The following is a 17,546-nucleotide window of genomic DNA, read 5'->3' on the forward strand; positions in this document are numbered from 1 at the left end:
GTGCGCACTATTCAAATTCGTATTAATAATACTTGGTAAGGATTTGATGAAAAAATTCAACGTAGTTACTAGTGCAAACAAATTTTAATTCGTAGAATAGCGCCGTTCACACTATCATTTATTTATTATCCCAGATTTTAGTCATATTATAATGTCCACATCGTGATCGATTACACATTATAGATTTTTTACTGGTCGCCGACAATTCTTAACGTTAGAACACAATATAACATTCCGTACGTAAAAACTGATAATAGAACGGCGCATTAGAAATAATATTCAAGTTAATAACAGTTTTGTGATTCCAGGTATCTGAAACAAATATCAATTTTATCAAATTTCATTATATCTTGTTTAATGGGTAAGAAGTGTTTTGCGCGTTCGAAAACCTTGTACAACTTAAAATGCAACAACTTGGCAGTACTGACACAATACATTTCGAATGATGTATATATCTTATTCACTCGATCTTATTCACTAGCTATAATTGTGTATATGATATGTTGTATAACTGTCTCGCTCGATGCACATATCTATAAACAAATACAAAAATGTTTGTTTTGATTTTGCGTTGTTTCTTATTGGTATGGAAATACATAGTGAGTGAAAAATATTCAACTGCGTGCAATATTTTTGGAATTTCTGTATGCCATTTGGGTCATTGAATTCTATGCAAACTTGTGTGGTGTATAGCTTTCGCCAGATTTATGGCCTGTTCCTGTATATCGAACGAAAGGTTTCTTTCGTATTCCAAACGAAAGAAAATTGATTTTTGTTCTTTTATTTCGAAAGGCAAGTCACTTCATATTTTGTTGTCGAGTAATAAACGAACATATACAATAAGTGTCAAGAAAAAAGTAAAAGCATTGTTAACATTTGAAAGAATTCTCAGGCCAAAATTTTAAAAATACTCATTTTTAATAATCAATGTATTCTCATACAAACGAATCGAACTTTCGAAAATAGAAAAACCCAAATTCATTCGAATTCGAGTGACTGCCTTTCTTTCGAACTGGTTTTCGTTCGATATACAGGAACAGGGCATTAGACTCATATGACCACAGAGGCCGATTTTTAACTCCGATTTAGTTGAAATTTTGCACAGGGAGTAGACTTAGCATTGTAGCTATGCGTGCCAAATTTGGTTGAAATCGATTCAGATTTAGATATAGCTCCCATATATATCTTTCGCCCGATATGCACTTATATGGACCCCGAAGCCAGAGTTTTATCCCGATTAGCTTGAAATTTTGCACAAGGAGTACAATTGGTAGTATAGTTATGTGTGCCAAATTTGATTGAAATCGGTTCAGATTTAGATATAGCTCCCATATATATGTTTTTCTGATTTCGACAAAAATGGTCAAAATACCAACATTTTCCTTGTAAAATCGCCACTGCTTAGTTGAAAAGTTGTAAAAATGACTCTAATTTTCCTAAACTTCTAATACATATACATCGAGCGATAAATCATAAATAAACGTTTGCGAAGTTTCCTTAAATTGCTTCAGATTTAAATGTTTCCCATATTTTTATACCCACCACCATAGAATGGTGACGGGGGTATAATAAGTTTGTCATTCCGTTTGTAACACATCGAAATATCGATTTCCGACTATATAAAGTATATATATTCTTGATCAGGTAGAAATTCTAAGACGATCTGGCCATGTCCGGCTGTCTGTCTGTCTCTCTGTCTGTTGTAATCACGCTACAGTCTTCAATAATGAAGCAATCGTGCTGAAATTTTGCACAAACTCGTCTTTTGTCTGCAAGCAGGTCAAGTTCGAAGATGGGCTATATCGGTCAAGGTTTTGATATAGTCCCCATATAAACCGACTTCTCGATTTGGGGTCTTGGGCTTATAGAAACCGCAGGTTTTATCCAATTTGCCTGAGATTGGAAATCTAGAGGTATTTTAGGACCATAAAGAGGTGTGCCAAAAATGGTGAGAATCGGTCCATGTGTTGGTATAGCTCCCATATAGACCGATCTCCAAAAATGGTGAGAATCGGTCCATGTGTTGGTATAGCTCCCATATAGACCGATCTCCCGATTTTATTTCTTGGGCTTATAGAAACCGTAGTTTTTATCCAATTTGCCTGAAATTGGAAATCTAGATGTATTTGGTGACCATAAAGAGGTGTACCAAAAATGGTGAGTATCGGTCCATGTTTTGGTATAGCCCCCATATAGACCGACCTCACGATTTTACTTCTTGGGCTTATAGTTGAGATTTAGATATAGCTTCCAGATATATGTTTTTCTGATTTCGACAAAAATGGTCAAAATACCAACATGTCTTCATCGTTCTTGTCTAAAATGATCGGATATGAAATATGATTATATGTATACTAATTTTAATATAAATTGGTTTAGATACCAAGCTATAATGAAAAGCAAATTCATAATATTTAATACATAAAATTATATTACGAGTTATAAAAATAGCGATGCTGATGCTTACATAATCTATCATTTTCAACGTAAAAACATTGTTTTCTTTTTTTATTTTATTAAAAGGAAGACGAAAACTGTATGTACAAGGTTTTATAGTTGTGCTTTTAAAGCAATTTAAATAAAAAATAAATATTTAAAGGCGTAAAATTTCTTAACTATGATTTTGTAAAAAAATTATTTAATGCGAGGCAGTCTTTGTTACTCTTATAGGCTATATGATGAAAAAGCTAACACAATTATTTTAAAATCTTACTTCTAAAGAAAAGCGTAGACTATGCTATTTTATATATTTAGATAAATATTTAGGTACATAAATTTTTCTTCAAATGCTTTGATTTTAGCTCCCTTTATATTTATTTAAAAAAAATAACAACTGATGTTAGATTTTTGAAATATATACATAAAAGTTTAATTATATAAAATATTTTTCGGTTTTGATTTGATAATGAGTAATATAAAAAAAAAAATAATTCAGATACTTATGTAATATAGTCTGATAAGAATTTTTTCCATCTACAAAAATGTTTTTTATTTACAGGAAAACTGCACAAAGAACAATATTTCACCGTTTTTAACTATTGCTTTTAAAGTAGAGAGTAGATTATGCTACATTTTGTATATATACTGTTTCTAATAAAATGAATCATTTTTCGAAGCAAAAAACTTTTTTAAATCAAATGAAACCTTTTCAAATGAATCCTTTTTTTATTATTTTCAAATTTCCGCTTTCTGAAATACTTTTCTAATGAAATTATTTCGAATTTGAATAGTACGCACTAACCCCTTTCCAATGGTGGTAGTTTCGTTTTGGAACCCCGAACCGTTTTCGCACAGTGGCCTCATTTGTGAAAATTGACCCGGAAAATATTTTTCAAATTTCCGCTTTCTGAAATACTTTTCTAATGAAATTATTTCGAATTTGAATAGTACGCACTAAGACCTATCCAATGGTGGTAGTTTCGTTTTGGAACCCCGAAGGGTTTTCGCACAGTGGCCTCGTTGATGTAAATTCACCCGGAAAATACTTTCCAATTTTCCGCTTTCTGAAATACTTTTCTAATGAAATTATTTCGAATTTGAATAGTGCGCACTAAGACCTATCCAATGGTGGTAGTCTCGTTTTGGAACCCCGAACGGTTTTCGCACAGTGGCCTCATTTGTGTTAATTCACCCGAAAAATAATTTCCAATTTCCCGCTTTCTGAAATACTTTTCTAATGAAATTATTTCGAATTTGAATAGTACGCACTAACCCTTATCCAATGGTGGTAGTTTCGTTTTGGAACCCCGAACCGTTTTCGCACAGTGGCCTCATTTGTGTAAATTCACCCAAAAAATATTTTCCAATTTTCCGCTTCCTGAAATACTTTTCTAATGAAATTATTTCGAATTTGATTAGTACGCACTAACCCCTATCCAATGGTGGTAGTCTCGTTTTGGAACCCCGAACGGTTTTCGCACAGTGGCCTCATTTGTGTAAATTCACACAAAAAATATTTTCCAATTTTCCGCTTTCTGAAATACATTTCTAATGAAATTATTTCGAATTTGAATAGTACGCACTAACCCCTATCCAATGGTGGTAGTCTCGTTTTGGAACCCCGAACGGTTTTCGCACAGTGGCCTCACCTGTGTAAATTCACCCGAAAAATAATTTCCAATTTCCCGCTTTCTGAAATACTTTTCTAATGAAATTATTTCGAATTTGAATAGTACGCACTAACCCCTATCCAATGGTGGTAGTCTCGTTTTGGAACCCCGAACGGTTTTCGCACAGTGGCCTCACCTGTGAAAATTGACCCGGAAAATATTTTTCAAATTTCCGCTTTCTGAAATACTTTTCTAATGAAATTATTTCAAATTTGAATAGTACGCACTAACCCCTATCCAATGGTGGTAGTTTCGTTTTGGAACCCCGAACCGTTTTCGCACAGTGGCCTCGTTGATGTAAATTCACCCGGAAAATAATTTCCAATTTCCCGCTTTCTGAAATACTTTTCTAATGAAATTATTTCGAATTTGAATAGTACGCACTAACCCCTAACCAATTATGGTAGTCTCGTTTTGGAACCCCGAACGGGTTTCGCACAGTGGCCTTATTTGTGTAAATTCACCCGAAAAATAATTTCCAATTTCCCGCTTTCTGAAATACTTTTCTAATGAAATTATTTCGAATTTGAATAGTACGCACTAACCCTTATCCAATGGTGGTAGTTTCGTTTTGGAACCCCGAACCGTTTTCGCACAGTGGCCTCGTTGATGTAAATTCACCCGGAAAATACTTTCCAATTTTCCGCTTTCTGAAATACTTTTCTAATGAAATTATTTCGAATTTGAATAGTACGCACTAGCCCCTATCCAATGGTGGTAGTCTCGTTTTGGAACCCCGAACGGTTTTCGCACAATGGTCCCTTTTTTGTTAAACAAAATTTTAATTTTGCCGGTTTCTAAGTTATTTTCGTGATGAAATTTGTTTGAATTAAGGATACTCAGGGCCGACTTTAACGAATTCTATCAAATTCCATTTAAAAATTCTTAGCGTTTTCAAAAAAATGAAATATTTGTAAAATTAAATTCGAATTTAAAAATTAAATTCGAATTTAAAATTGCAATGAAGGTGCTGGTTTGTGTCTCGGCTAAGGCCTCTGCCGCAATTTTAAATTCGAATTTATCTTCACACACATTATATGAGAGCTATTTTTAAATCTGAACCAATCTCGTACTTTGCGACATACGACCCCATTTGCTGAAATCGGGCGATACATGTATATGGGGGCAACATCTAAATTTGACTCTTTGACACTTTCCAAATTCAATAGCATTTGCCCTTGTGCCATGTGCCAAAAAACGTCCTGAACCAAATTTCATCAAAATTGGTTAATTTATGGGTTCTAAAATTACATTTATTTTAGTGATATAACTAAGGATAGTTTTTTTTAATAAAAATGTTACTGAATTACTAACTAATAACATATTTTACAACAATTATTTTTTTGTATATTATTGTTTGAATTGTATAGCATTGCATAAAAATGTTTTTTGTTTTAGTATTATTTTTATACAAACATGAATTCGTTATGCTTTTTATATTGAAATTCAATGTTCTGCATGTTAATTTTACTGTTTTTATATGAAATAAAGACTTTGGATTTGTTTTTAACAAAGACATATAATTTGCTTTAATATTTTTTTAAAATACTAGTGCCGATTATCACGACTTTTTCAGAAAAAAATGACGATTTTTTTGAAATTTTATTGGTAGCCCTGCCGGTATCACTTCAAACCTTCGTGTTTGCTTAGTTAATTGAGAGTCTGACTCTCAATGAGCAAATTGGGCGACACGTTGTTTGCTCTTCTTTAAGAAGTTATCAATTAGAATCCGACAAATACACTTTTAATTTTCTTTCATTTTATTGTAAACAAAGCAAATGTCTTAAGATTGTAATAAATTAAAAAAAAAGTTCTTTATACATTATTTTGAAAACAAATGTATTAAAGTAATATTTGTCAGACCATTTATGGGCATTTTAATGTTCGCTTTCCGTTGGGAATAGTCATCCCGAATAGCAAACCATGTACATAGGTCAGGTTAGTTTATGTATAATGGCAGCCCGTTATTTTAGACGCACATACACAATTCAAGAGGTACACGTATGTCTTATCGACGTTTCACATTACGGTGAGGCCAATTAGAGAAACTTTGACACACTCAGAAATAACACCAGCATCACTGAGAGGGGATAATATATAAGGTGTCAAAAATGGGAATTAAATAATGCCTCAAAGTTTGGGGATTTGCTTGTTTTCTATCGAAAGTGTATTGAATTAGTTTCGCCTTGGAAGATAAAATTTTCATAGGCGATACCATCTTCTTATCTAGTTAGTTTCCCCGTTTGGGAACAAATATCCCACTACACCATATTGCCCTCGGGCTTTTGTGACTAAAAGAAGTCACAAAAGCGATAGCTATTTTTTAAAAAATAAAAATGATGATCGGCCAGACCGAGCGTTGAACTTGGAACCTTTCGTTCTCAAGTCAGAGGCAAATATCAATTCGAAGATTACAAAATAATAATTTGAATAATTTCCATCTAAAATTCATAATAATATTTCCTCCATTTCTACCCTACATCACTCATATTTTTAAGACGGCCATCATGAGTAGCACCTTCCCAACAGCATGGAAATTTGCTAAAATTGTGCCAATACTAGAGGGATCAAAAAACGCGTTTTTTTTAATGTCGGTTTTTCTCGAACCATTTTTAAAACCGGTGGACGGTGTTTCAAAAATTAAATAATCGGCAGCAAAAACGCTTAATGAAGGAAAAAATGCTTCAATGTTTTACTGTAAAAATTAATTTCCTTGGCAGTAATTGCGGTAACAATATTGAAATATTGGATTTTATATTAAAATATTGGATTGGTTTTATTTTTTGGTTCCATTTGCTTTTTGTGAATATTTCTGCAATGTTATATTAAATACGCTGTTAAAGAGTCCCGACAACTCTAATAACATTCTTCTGCATTTGGCTTTCGAAGAATCATTTTGTTGTTTTTCAAAATATTCACAAACTGAGTTAGTTTTCTACAGAAAGGTACACCAAATTAAGTCATATAATAATAACGTAAGAAATATCATAGATTTTGTTTGCAAAATATACGCTCCTAATTAAACAGGCACGATTTGCTTATATTTCATTGAAATATCTCTGAGATTTCTTTCGAAATCACTAGTATATTATAAATTCCAAAATCCATATGTGTAATTGGATCTGTGATAATTTAAGTTGTTCAAAAAATATCGATGCAAAAGGGCAAATCTAAACTGTTAAAGAATGGCACTTTGCAAAAATAAGAGGTACTAAATTGATTTGTTCTAAGTATGAAATTGGAAATCGATAGGTGAATAAAACTGGTACCACATATAGCTCATGTAGAGTCCTACCAGAAAGTACAACAGTTAAATTACGAAGTCATTTCAGATGCGAGAAATTTTGATCCAAAAGTTAAATTTTAAAAATCTGAAATGGCCCACTGTGCTGGAATGGAAAAAGGTAGGTTAATAAAACTGTTACCACATATAGCCATCTTGAAGAGCTATCAAAATATATAGGCGTTATATTCCGAATCCATTTCAGCTTCGAGAAATTTTGAATGTAAAGTTAAATGATAAAACTATAAAGTGGCCCACTGTGATGGACTGGAAATAGATAGTTGAATGAAACTGGTACTTCATATAGGCCTCGTCGGGCGCTATCAGAATGTATAAGAGTTATATTCCGAATTCATTTCAGATTCGAGAAATTTTTAAATTAAAGTTAAATTTTGAAAATCGGAAATGGGCCACTGTGTTGGAATGGAGATAGATAGGACTAGTACCACATATAAATATAAAATAAATTTGTACCTGAATTAATAGTCCTTGATTCTTTAGTAGGCATTTTGCTTAACGTTTAAGTGTTTATTATCAATATTAGTCATTAAGGACTATTGAAGTGTTCTTATTATCATATCTTGTAACGATTTAGGGCCTCTAGCAGGCTATATTACCAATAATGTTGAAAATTAAAAAAATATATATGCTTAACCCTGGACAGTCATCCTACCTCAAAATGACGACGCGTAATTTCATTTACGATTTAAAATGCATGTTGTCGTTTAGAGAGGATTCATATAAGTTCAAATTCTGCACACTTTACGACACTATTAATTGTAAATTGATATATATGGGAGCTATATTTAAAACTGAACCGATTTCTTTTAAAATCAATAGGGTTCTATTCTGACCCAAAACTCATACTTGTGCTAAATTTAAAGTCGATTGGACTAAAATTGCGACTTAGACTTTGATTTTAAAAATGTGTTCACAGATAGACGGGCGGACAGACGGAAATGGCTAGATCGACTCAGAGGCCGGTCCTGAGCAATATTGTCAAAGGAACCATATGTCTATCTCGTCTCCTTCTGGGTGATACAAACATATGCACTAACTTATAATACCCAGTGTAGTGTATAATTAATAGTCACAAAAAAAGGTACACCAAAAAAATTCGTAGTTAAGCTAACGCTAAATAAAATTTATTTTTATTAAAAAAATTGATTTGTTTGTAGTTAAATTTTATTATGTTTTTATACCCTTCACCACTACTGTGGTACAGGGTATAATAAGTTTGTGCATTTGTATGTAACGCCAAGAAGGAGTAATCATAGACCAACCTTTTAGTATACGGATCGGCTTAGAATTAAATTCTGAGTCGATTTAGCGATGTCCGTCTGTCTGTCTGTCCGTCTGTCTGTCTGTCTGTCTGTCTGTTGATGTATTTTTGTGTGCAAAGTACAGCTCGCAGTTTTAGTCCGATTGTCCTAAAATTTGGTATAGGGTCCTGTTTCGGCTCAAAGACGATCCCTATTGATTTTGGAAAAAATCGGTTCAGATTTAGATATAGCTGCCATATATATTTTTCACCGATCTGGTCATAATTGGCGTGTATATCAACCGATCTTCCTCAAATTCCGTACATCCGAATATTTTATGAGTCTCGAAAAACTTGCAAAATATCAGCAAAATCGGTTCAGATTTAGATATAGCTCCCATATATAGTTTTCGCCCGATTTACACTCATTTGCCCACAGAGGTCAATTTTTTGCTCCGATTTAGTTGAAATTTTGCATAGGGAGTAGAATTAGCGTTGTAACTATGCGTGCCAAATTTGTTTGAAATCGGTTCAGATTTGGATATATCTCCCATATAAAGCTTTCGCCCGATTTACACTCATATGACCACAGAGGCCAATTTTTAACTCCGATTTAGTTAAAATTTTGCACAGGAAGTGGAATTAGCATTGTTACTATGCGTGCCAAATTTGGTTGAAATCGGTTCAGATTTAGATATAGCTCCCATATATATGTTTTTCTGATTTCGACAAAAATGGTCAAAATACCAACATTTTCCTTGTAAAATCGCCACTGCTTTGTCGAAAAGTTGTAAAAATGATAAATCATAAATAAACTTTTTCGAAGTTTCCTTAAAATTGCTTCAGATTTAAACGTTTCCCATATTTTTTTACTAACATTGTGTTCCACCCTAGTGCATTAGCCGACTTAAATTTTGAGTCTATAGATTTTGTAGAAGTCTATCAAATTCTTCCAGATCGAGTGATATTTAAATGTATGTATTTGGGACAAACCTTTATATATAGCCCCCAACACATTTGACGGATGTGATATGGTATCGAAAATTTAGATCTACAAAGTGGTGCAGGGTATAATATAGTCGGCCCCGCCCGACTTTAGACTTTCCTTACTGGTTTTTTTTCGAAGCAGGTACCATATGTTGAGCCTATGCTTAAGGTTCAGTATCAGCGACAGGAAGTTTTGTGTTCTTCTTTCATTGGATTTGCAGAAGGCGTTTGATAGGGTGGACCATGGGCTGGTGGGGAGGAAGCTTAGGGACTGTTTTGGGTTTAGTCCCAGTGCGTGTCGGTTGGTGTCGTCGTACCTGTCAGATCGCAGGCAGTATGTTTGTGTTGACGGGGTTTCTTCAGCTGAATTGCCGGTTAGGAGTGGAGTAGCTTAAGGGTCTGTTCTCGGGCCAATTCTATTCTCCATGCTTTTGAATGATGGTTTTGGGGTAATTGCTCCTTGGTGTAGCCCATTTGCATATGCCGATTCTGTTTAAGAGTGGTTTCAGTTCGTCGAAGTTCTGCAGGCAAAGATTGATCATGCTCTATTTGCTTTGCATGGCTGGATGTCTGCCAACGTCCTTTCTGTTAATCCCGGTAAGACAAAGGCGGTGTTGTTTGCCTCTAGGCCGATGGCTGTGGTGGTGAAGTATCGCCTTTGTGACGAGTGTAAGACGTTTGGGGGTTGTTGTGGATGACAGGATTAGTTTCGCTGAGTATGTGGATTGGGTACACACAAAAAAATTTTTATTAGATTCAATCACTAAATTAATTGATCCAATTAATTTTTTAATTGAAATGTCTTCAATCACGAAAATGATAGTATCAATCACAGATAATTAAAACTGAGCATCCAAAAAAATACTTGATTAAAAAATTAATTGATTTCATTAGGAAATTTTAATTAATTTTTTAATTGATTCAATTAAATTTTTAATTGACGTTGATTGCAAAATTCGATTAATTTTTCGATTAAAAACGAAACTATTTTTAAACGCTACACTATATTTCAATCACTTTTTATAAATATTTTTAATCCTTTTTAGTTTGATTCCAAAATTCATAGTTTCAAAAAAATTTTAAATTTTAAGAATTAAAAAAAAATATATACATCCATAATTTTTTAACTGTCATACTCTTCCGAGTTTGATTAATTGTTAATTGTATTAATTAAAATTTTAAAAACTCTCAATCATTAAGTTAATTGACTTAATGTTTCTAGTTTGATTAAAAGGTTAATAGTATCAATTAATTTTTATACCCTTCACCACTACTGTGGTACAGGGTATAATAAGTTTGTGCATTTGTATGTAACGTCAAGAAGGAGTAATCATAGACCAATCTTTTAGTATACGGATCGGCTTAGAATTAAATTCTGAGTCGATTTAGCGATGTCCGTCTGTCTGTCTGTCCGTCTGTCTGTCTGTTGATGTATTTTTGTGTGCAAAGTACAGCTCGCAGTTTTAGTCCGATTGTCCTAAAATTTGGTATAGGGTCCTATTTCGGCTCAAAGACGATCCCTATTGATTTTGGAAAAAATCGGTTCAGATTTAGATATAGCTGCCATATATATTTTTCACCGATCTGGTCATAATTGGCGTGTATATCAACCGATCTTCCTCAAATTCCGTACATCCGAATATTTTATGAGTCTCGAAAAACTTGCAAAATATGAGCAAAATCGGTTCAGATTTAGATATAGCTCCCATATATAGCTTTCGCCCGCAGAGGCCAATTTTTTGCTCCGATTTAGTTGAAATTTTGCATAGGGAGTATAATTAGCGTTGTAACTATGCGTGTCAAATTTGCTTGAAATCGGTTCAGATTTGGATATATCTCCCATATAAAGCTTTCGCCCGATTTACACTCATATGACCACAGAGGCCAATTTTTAACTCCGATTTAGTTGAAATTTTGCACAGGGAGTAGAATTAGCATTGTAGCTGTGCGTGCCAAATTTGGTTGAAATCGGTTCAGATTTAGATATAGCTCCCATATATATGTTTTTCTGATTTCGACAAAAATGGTCAAAATACCAACAATTTCCTTGTAAAATCGCCACTGCTTTGTCGAAAAGTTCTTCTAATACATATATATCGAGCGATAAATCATAAATAAACTTTTTCGAAGTTTGCTTAAAATTGCTTCAGATTTAAACGTTTCCCATATTTTTTTACTAACATTGTGTTCCACCCTAGTGCATTAGCCGACTTAAATTTTGAGTCTAAAGATTTTGTAGAAGTCTATTAAATTCTTCCAGATCGAGTGATATTTAAATGTATGTATTTGGGACAAACCTTTATATATAGCCCCCAACACATTTGACGGATGTGATATGGTATCGAAAATTTAGATCTACAAAGTGGTGCAGGGTATAATATAGTCGGCCCCGCCCGACTTTAGACTTTCCATACTGGTTTTAATTGAAAAAGTTTTCAACTTCAATCAACTTTTTAATTGGGAATATTTTGGTGATATTTTTTGTCTGTGTAGTATCGCGTGTCAACTTCACCCTCCGACAGCTGTATAACTGCGATTTGATGTTGCCGCGTTGTGTACGGATTAAATTGGTTCATGCGTTGGTGATGTCTGTGATCTTGTATGGTATGGAGGTTGTGCTGGCTATAACTTGAATAAGGTCCAGGTTGCGTCCAATAACGCAAATCCGGTTTATATGTATATCAGGTCAGTCGGGATTCTCATATAACACCATTTGTTGAGCGCTTTGTGGGGTGTTCGTTCCACAGTCTCGTATGTTATCTATTCGTAGTCTGATGCTGTTTTGCAGGGTATGGAGGAATCAGTGAACTTCGTTTCTGACACAATCATTTGTGTTCACACATTCCTCGCGAAGCAATCACTTGGTCGTAAAAACGGTCGAAAATGGGCTGGTTGAGAGATCTTTTGAAGTGAGAGTTGCTCGGGATTTTAATGTACATCCTGACGCCTTGACGACGTTAATGGTGTGAAGATAAATTCGCGAGTTAAAATCGTGGTTTGTGTCTCGGCTAAGCAAAATTCAAATTTGTGGAACGAATTTAACTTTGTGGGACGAATTTAACTTGTGGAACGTATTCCAAAAAAAATAGATTTTCTTAAAAATAGGCAACTTTTTGGTGGAAAAACTGCCAAACACCGTCAGTTATTTTATGTGTAGTCATACTATGCATTAGTGGTTTTATATCGTCGAAGAATTGATCCGTAAGGGATAACCGCTAATAACTCCAAAGTCGTATAAAAGTGTCAATAACATATATCCTGAACTAATGGACATAAGATAGTAAAATAAAAAATATATAATCTAAGGGGTATCAAAATTAAGATTCTTAAATAACGTCAAAAATCTCTTACACAGTATTTGAGATATAGTGTCATCAGATATCGGCAACATATAGCTCTGATATTGGATCGCCTATATCTGGGAAAATATTCTAGAGGAATTGACCAGACAAAATGACAGTGGTAGACATTGGCCTGGATGAAAAATCAAAATTAAAAAATCAAAAATGTCATGTAGGGTATTTGAGATATAGCGTCACCGATATCGGCTATATAGCGCCGATATTTGATCGCCGATATTTGATCGGCTATATAGCGCCGAAGTTGATCGCCATTAGAGAGGAATTGACCATACAAAATGCCAGTAATAGATATCGGTTATTACAAAAAAATCAAAATTAAAAATTCAAAAGTCTCATGTACAGTTTTTGAGCTATTATCACCAGATATCGGCTATATATAGCCCCGATATTGGATCGCCTATATCTACGAAACCATTTGGTTATTGCAAACAATCAAAATAAAAAATTCAAAAGTCTCATGTACAGTTTTTGAGCTATATTATCACCAGATATCGGCTATATATAGCCCCGATATTGGATCGCCTATATCTACGAAACCATTTGAACGAAATTGACCAGACAAAATGCCAGTAATAGATATTGGTTATTACAAAAAATCAAAATTCAAAAGTCTCATGTACAGTTTTTGAGCTATATTATCACCAGATATCGGCTATATATAACCCCGATTTTGGATCGCTTATTTCTAAAAAACCCTTTGAGAGGAATTGACCAGACAAAATTCCAGTAATAGATATTGTTTATTACAAAAAATCAAAATTAAAAATGCTAAAGTCTCATGTACAGTTTTTGAGCTATATTATCACCAGATATCGGCTATATATAACCCCGATTTTGGATCGCTTATTTCTAAGAAACCATTTGAGAGGAATTGACCAGACAAAATACCAGTAATAGATATTGGCTATTACAAAAATTAAAAATTCAAAAGTCTCATGTACAGTTTTTGAGCTATATGATAACCAGATATCGGCTATATATAACCCCGATTTTGGATCGTTTATTTCTAAGAAACCATTTGAGAGGAATTGACTAGACAAAATGCCATTAATAGATATTGGTTATTACAAAAAATCAAAATTAAAAATGCAAAAGTCTCATGTACAGTTATCACCAGATTCCACATGAAGAAAAAAAAAAAGAAAAACGAATAATTTATAATTTTTAAATTTGTTTTCTAGTATCAAGTACGCTAGTGCCCTCAGTGCACTTCTCATTTTTTTGCTTATTTTATTGAATTCTTATGTCCATGGATACAAATGACCTTACAGACTATTTTAAACTACATAACAATTGACCAGACAAAATGCCGGTAAAAGGTATTAGTTATGGCATAAAACCAAAATTAAAAATTCAATTATAGACCCGGTATCGGATATAGCTCAAAAACTGTATATGAAACTTTTGAATTTTGAATTTTGATTTTTTGTAATAACCAATATCTATTACTGGCGTTTTGTCTGGTCAATTCCTCTCTAATGGTTTCTTAGATAAAGACGATCCAATATCGGGGCTATATATCCGATATCTGGTGATAATATATCTCAAAAACTGTACATGAGACTTTTGCATTGTTAATTTTGATTCTTTTTCATAACCAATATCTATTACTGGCATTTTGTCTAGTCAATTCCTCTAGAACGGTTTCGTCGATATAGGCGATCAAATATCGGCGCTATATAGCCGATATCGGTGACGCTATATCTCAAATACCCTACATGAAATGTTTGATTTTTTTTAATTTTGATTTTTGGTCCAGGCCAATATCTACCACAGTCATTTTGTCTGGTCAATTCCTCTAAAATATTTTCCCAGATATGGGCGATCCAATATCATAGCAACATGTTGCCGATATCTGATGACACTTTATGTTATCCCAAATACTGTGTAAGAGATTTTTGACGTTATTTAAGAATCTTATTTTGATACCCTTTAGATTAGATTTTTTTATTTTACTATCTTATGTCCATTAGTTCAGGATATATTGACACTTTTATACGACTTTAGAGTTATTAGCGGTTATCCTTTACGGATCAATTATTCGACGATATAAAACAACTAATGCATATTATGACTACACATAAAATAACTGTTTGACAGTTTTTCCACCACAAAGTTGCCTCTTTTTAAGAAAATCTATTTTCCAACGTTCCATTAATTTGAATTTTGCTTAGCCGAGACACAAACAACGAATTTAACTCGCGAATTTATCTTCACATCCTTGACGACGTTTGATGTGTCTGATTCGGTGTACCGTGGTAGGCTTTTGCAACACTTTGATTCTGAGAGTTTTTGACGCGTGGGTATTTTTATAAATATTGTTTGTTAGTTTTATGAATATTGTTTGTGGTTACCTGGGGTCTCTGATAGGCACTATTATAATTTCTGTAATTACTATATGAACTATTGTTAATTTGCCATGGGGGTTTGTTTTTGTATATTGAAATTTGTTAGTCCGTATATTGTTATTGTTACGAGTTTAGGGTAAAAAATAAGAAGATATTTGCTATTTTTGCGTAGTAGTAGTAGTATAGCGAACTGATTTGTAATTCTTAATATTACATAATTCTACATAATGAACAAAATAATTTTTATTTATAATTTCAGCCAAAAATTGACATCTCCAAAATGGAATCATTTCAAGGGTGTACGTTTACGTTGGAAGGACAAGATACGACTCAACAATGTCATCTGGAGATGCTGGCACATGCAGTGTAAGTTTTAATTTCTGAATATCTTAATAATTTACGAAGTTTGGAATTTAGTTGAGTCGAGACTACATTTCCAAAACTTTTGGTTTGTACCGACATGAAGGAAAAAAACAGAAAATGATTAAATTCAAATTTGTTTCCTAGTATTTAGTACGCAAAACTGAAATATAAAGGAGAATTGCCTCTTAAATACTTAGAATATTTAGTTTAATTCTCCCCTTCTATGGTTTGGACAAGCTTTTTTCAGTGTAGCACACGTGTACTACACAGTAGCTCTTGCGATTGAAAATTTGATTTCATAAGTTATATATTCTCATGAAATAATGAGATGAATATAGACTAAATTTGATAAAACGTCCAACACTTACAAGTCGCAGGAGAATATTGAACATTACTTTTATATCCAATATTTTGAATGGAAACATTAGTTCTGAATTCATTTTAATGAACCTTCTTAATTTTAATGTACATGCAAGGCCGATACGACACTTTATCAAAGAGATTGCGCTAATAACGACCCACCAAAACGCATTTGCTTGGATTTAAAAATGTTTTGTCATCTGATAGATCTCTCTAAAACATAGGTATTCACTAAATGTAAAATCTTAATTTATTTAAATCAAATTGATACACCTAATTTGTAATAAAAATTGTACATACATTGAAAGAATTTTCTTTTCTGAGGAACAAAGTTTTCAGTGCCTTCGAAACTAAAGGAAAAAATGTCCATCAATTTAGTTTAGCCATTTTATTTCCATTAAATTAAATTTTTGTGTGAAATAGTAAAATTTACTTGTTTCAGTAAAAAAATCCTAAACTGAAAGCAGTTAGGAATAGTTCATTAATTAGAGTAAGGCATGGAATTTTACTAATATTGTTTTCTTCGCTGAGTATAAGAATTTACTACTGAACAAGAAAATTCTATTCACTGATAACAAAGCAGTCGTAAAAATAAACAAAAACCGTACTAAAACCAAGATTCCTCAAATTTAGTAAAATTTCTTATAAAATGATAATGTTGACTTCCTTTATTAAGAAAGCTTATCATACATACGAATAACACTTGGCATAGAAAAATATTTTAGTTCATTCGTACTAAGAAGTATTCAATCCTTTCAAAACATAAGGACACACTTGTTAAGCGGACCTTAAACGGTCGGATAAACACAACGACAGAGGTTCGTCTATTTGTTGTGTGTTCGTTCAAGTTTTGCCCTTACACTGCACGAACAAATATCCCTGCCAGCATTTCAAAGTTCCATTTCATCCTCATCGCTACCACGGACTCATAAGTGACACTGCCACAATCGCCAACCGTGATGGAGGAAGCGTATGAAAAAGTATGAAATGTACATGAAAGTATTTTGCCATCACTATTGTTACAAGAGCCATTTTATATTTTGTGAAACACCAAGCGCAACTAGCTTCTTTAATTTATTTAAAAATATCGATAATGAAATGCTGAAAACATAGTTATTTCGTTTAAAATTGTAAAAGGTATATTGTTGAACAATTTTTGACTTTCCAAATGGAATAAAGTGATTGTTTTTCAGATATTTTACAGACACGCTGATAGACGCTGCAACGTGTAACTTGCCACTTGTAAATCAACATCATTCTATTATTAATGAAAAAATTATGTTAAATGCGTTGTGATAGTGTTATAAATGTTATGTTATAAGAATTTATAAGTATGATTCTTTACAACTATCTTAAAATGCACTTTTCCTGATTGTTTGAAGGGGCTCTTATTGGCGTCGTTCTAAATTTATTAAAAAAGGCACCTAATAATTGCACTCATTCAATACTTTTTTGTAGTAACTTGGCGTGGTA

At 33.1% G+C, this 17,546-nt stretch overlaps 1 protein-coding gene and 1 long non-coding RNA gene across 5 annotated transcripts in view; both read left to right on the forward strand.

Moving 5' to 3' along the window:
* LOC142225611 (uncharacterized) overlaps window positions 1–17,546 on the forward strand; it is a 318,712-nt gene that overhangs the window by 88,826 nt on the left and 212,340 nt on the right. The gene's annotated exons all lie outside the window — the stretch shown is intronic.
* The window catches only part of Mondo (MLX interacting protein mondo), an 83,621-nt gene that overhangs the window by 6,509 nt on the left and 59,566 nt on the right, over window positions 1–17,546 (forward strand). For all 4 annotated transcript variants that reach the window (XM_075295400.1, XM_075295399.1, XM_075295402.1 and 1 more), the window contains exon 3: window positions 15,610–15,716. In XM_075295400.1, coding sequence (XP_075151515.1) covers window positions 15,610–15,716 — 107 coding nt within the window. The remainder of the gene's footprint in view (window positions 1–15,609; window positions 15,717–17,546) is intronic.

Source organism: Haematobia irritans, chromosome 2, assembly GCF_050003625.1.
Source record: "Haematobia irritans isolate KBUSLIRL chromosome 2, ASM5000362v1, whole genome shotgun sequence".
Lineage (NCBI taxonomy): Eukaryota > Metazoa > Arthropoda > Insecta > Diptera > Muscidae > Haematobia > Haematobia irritans.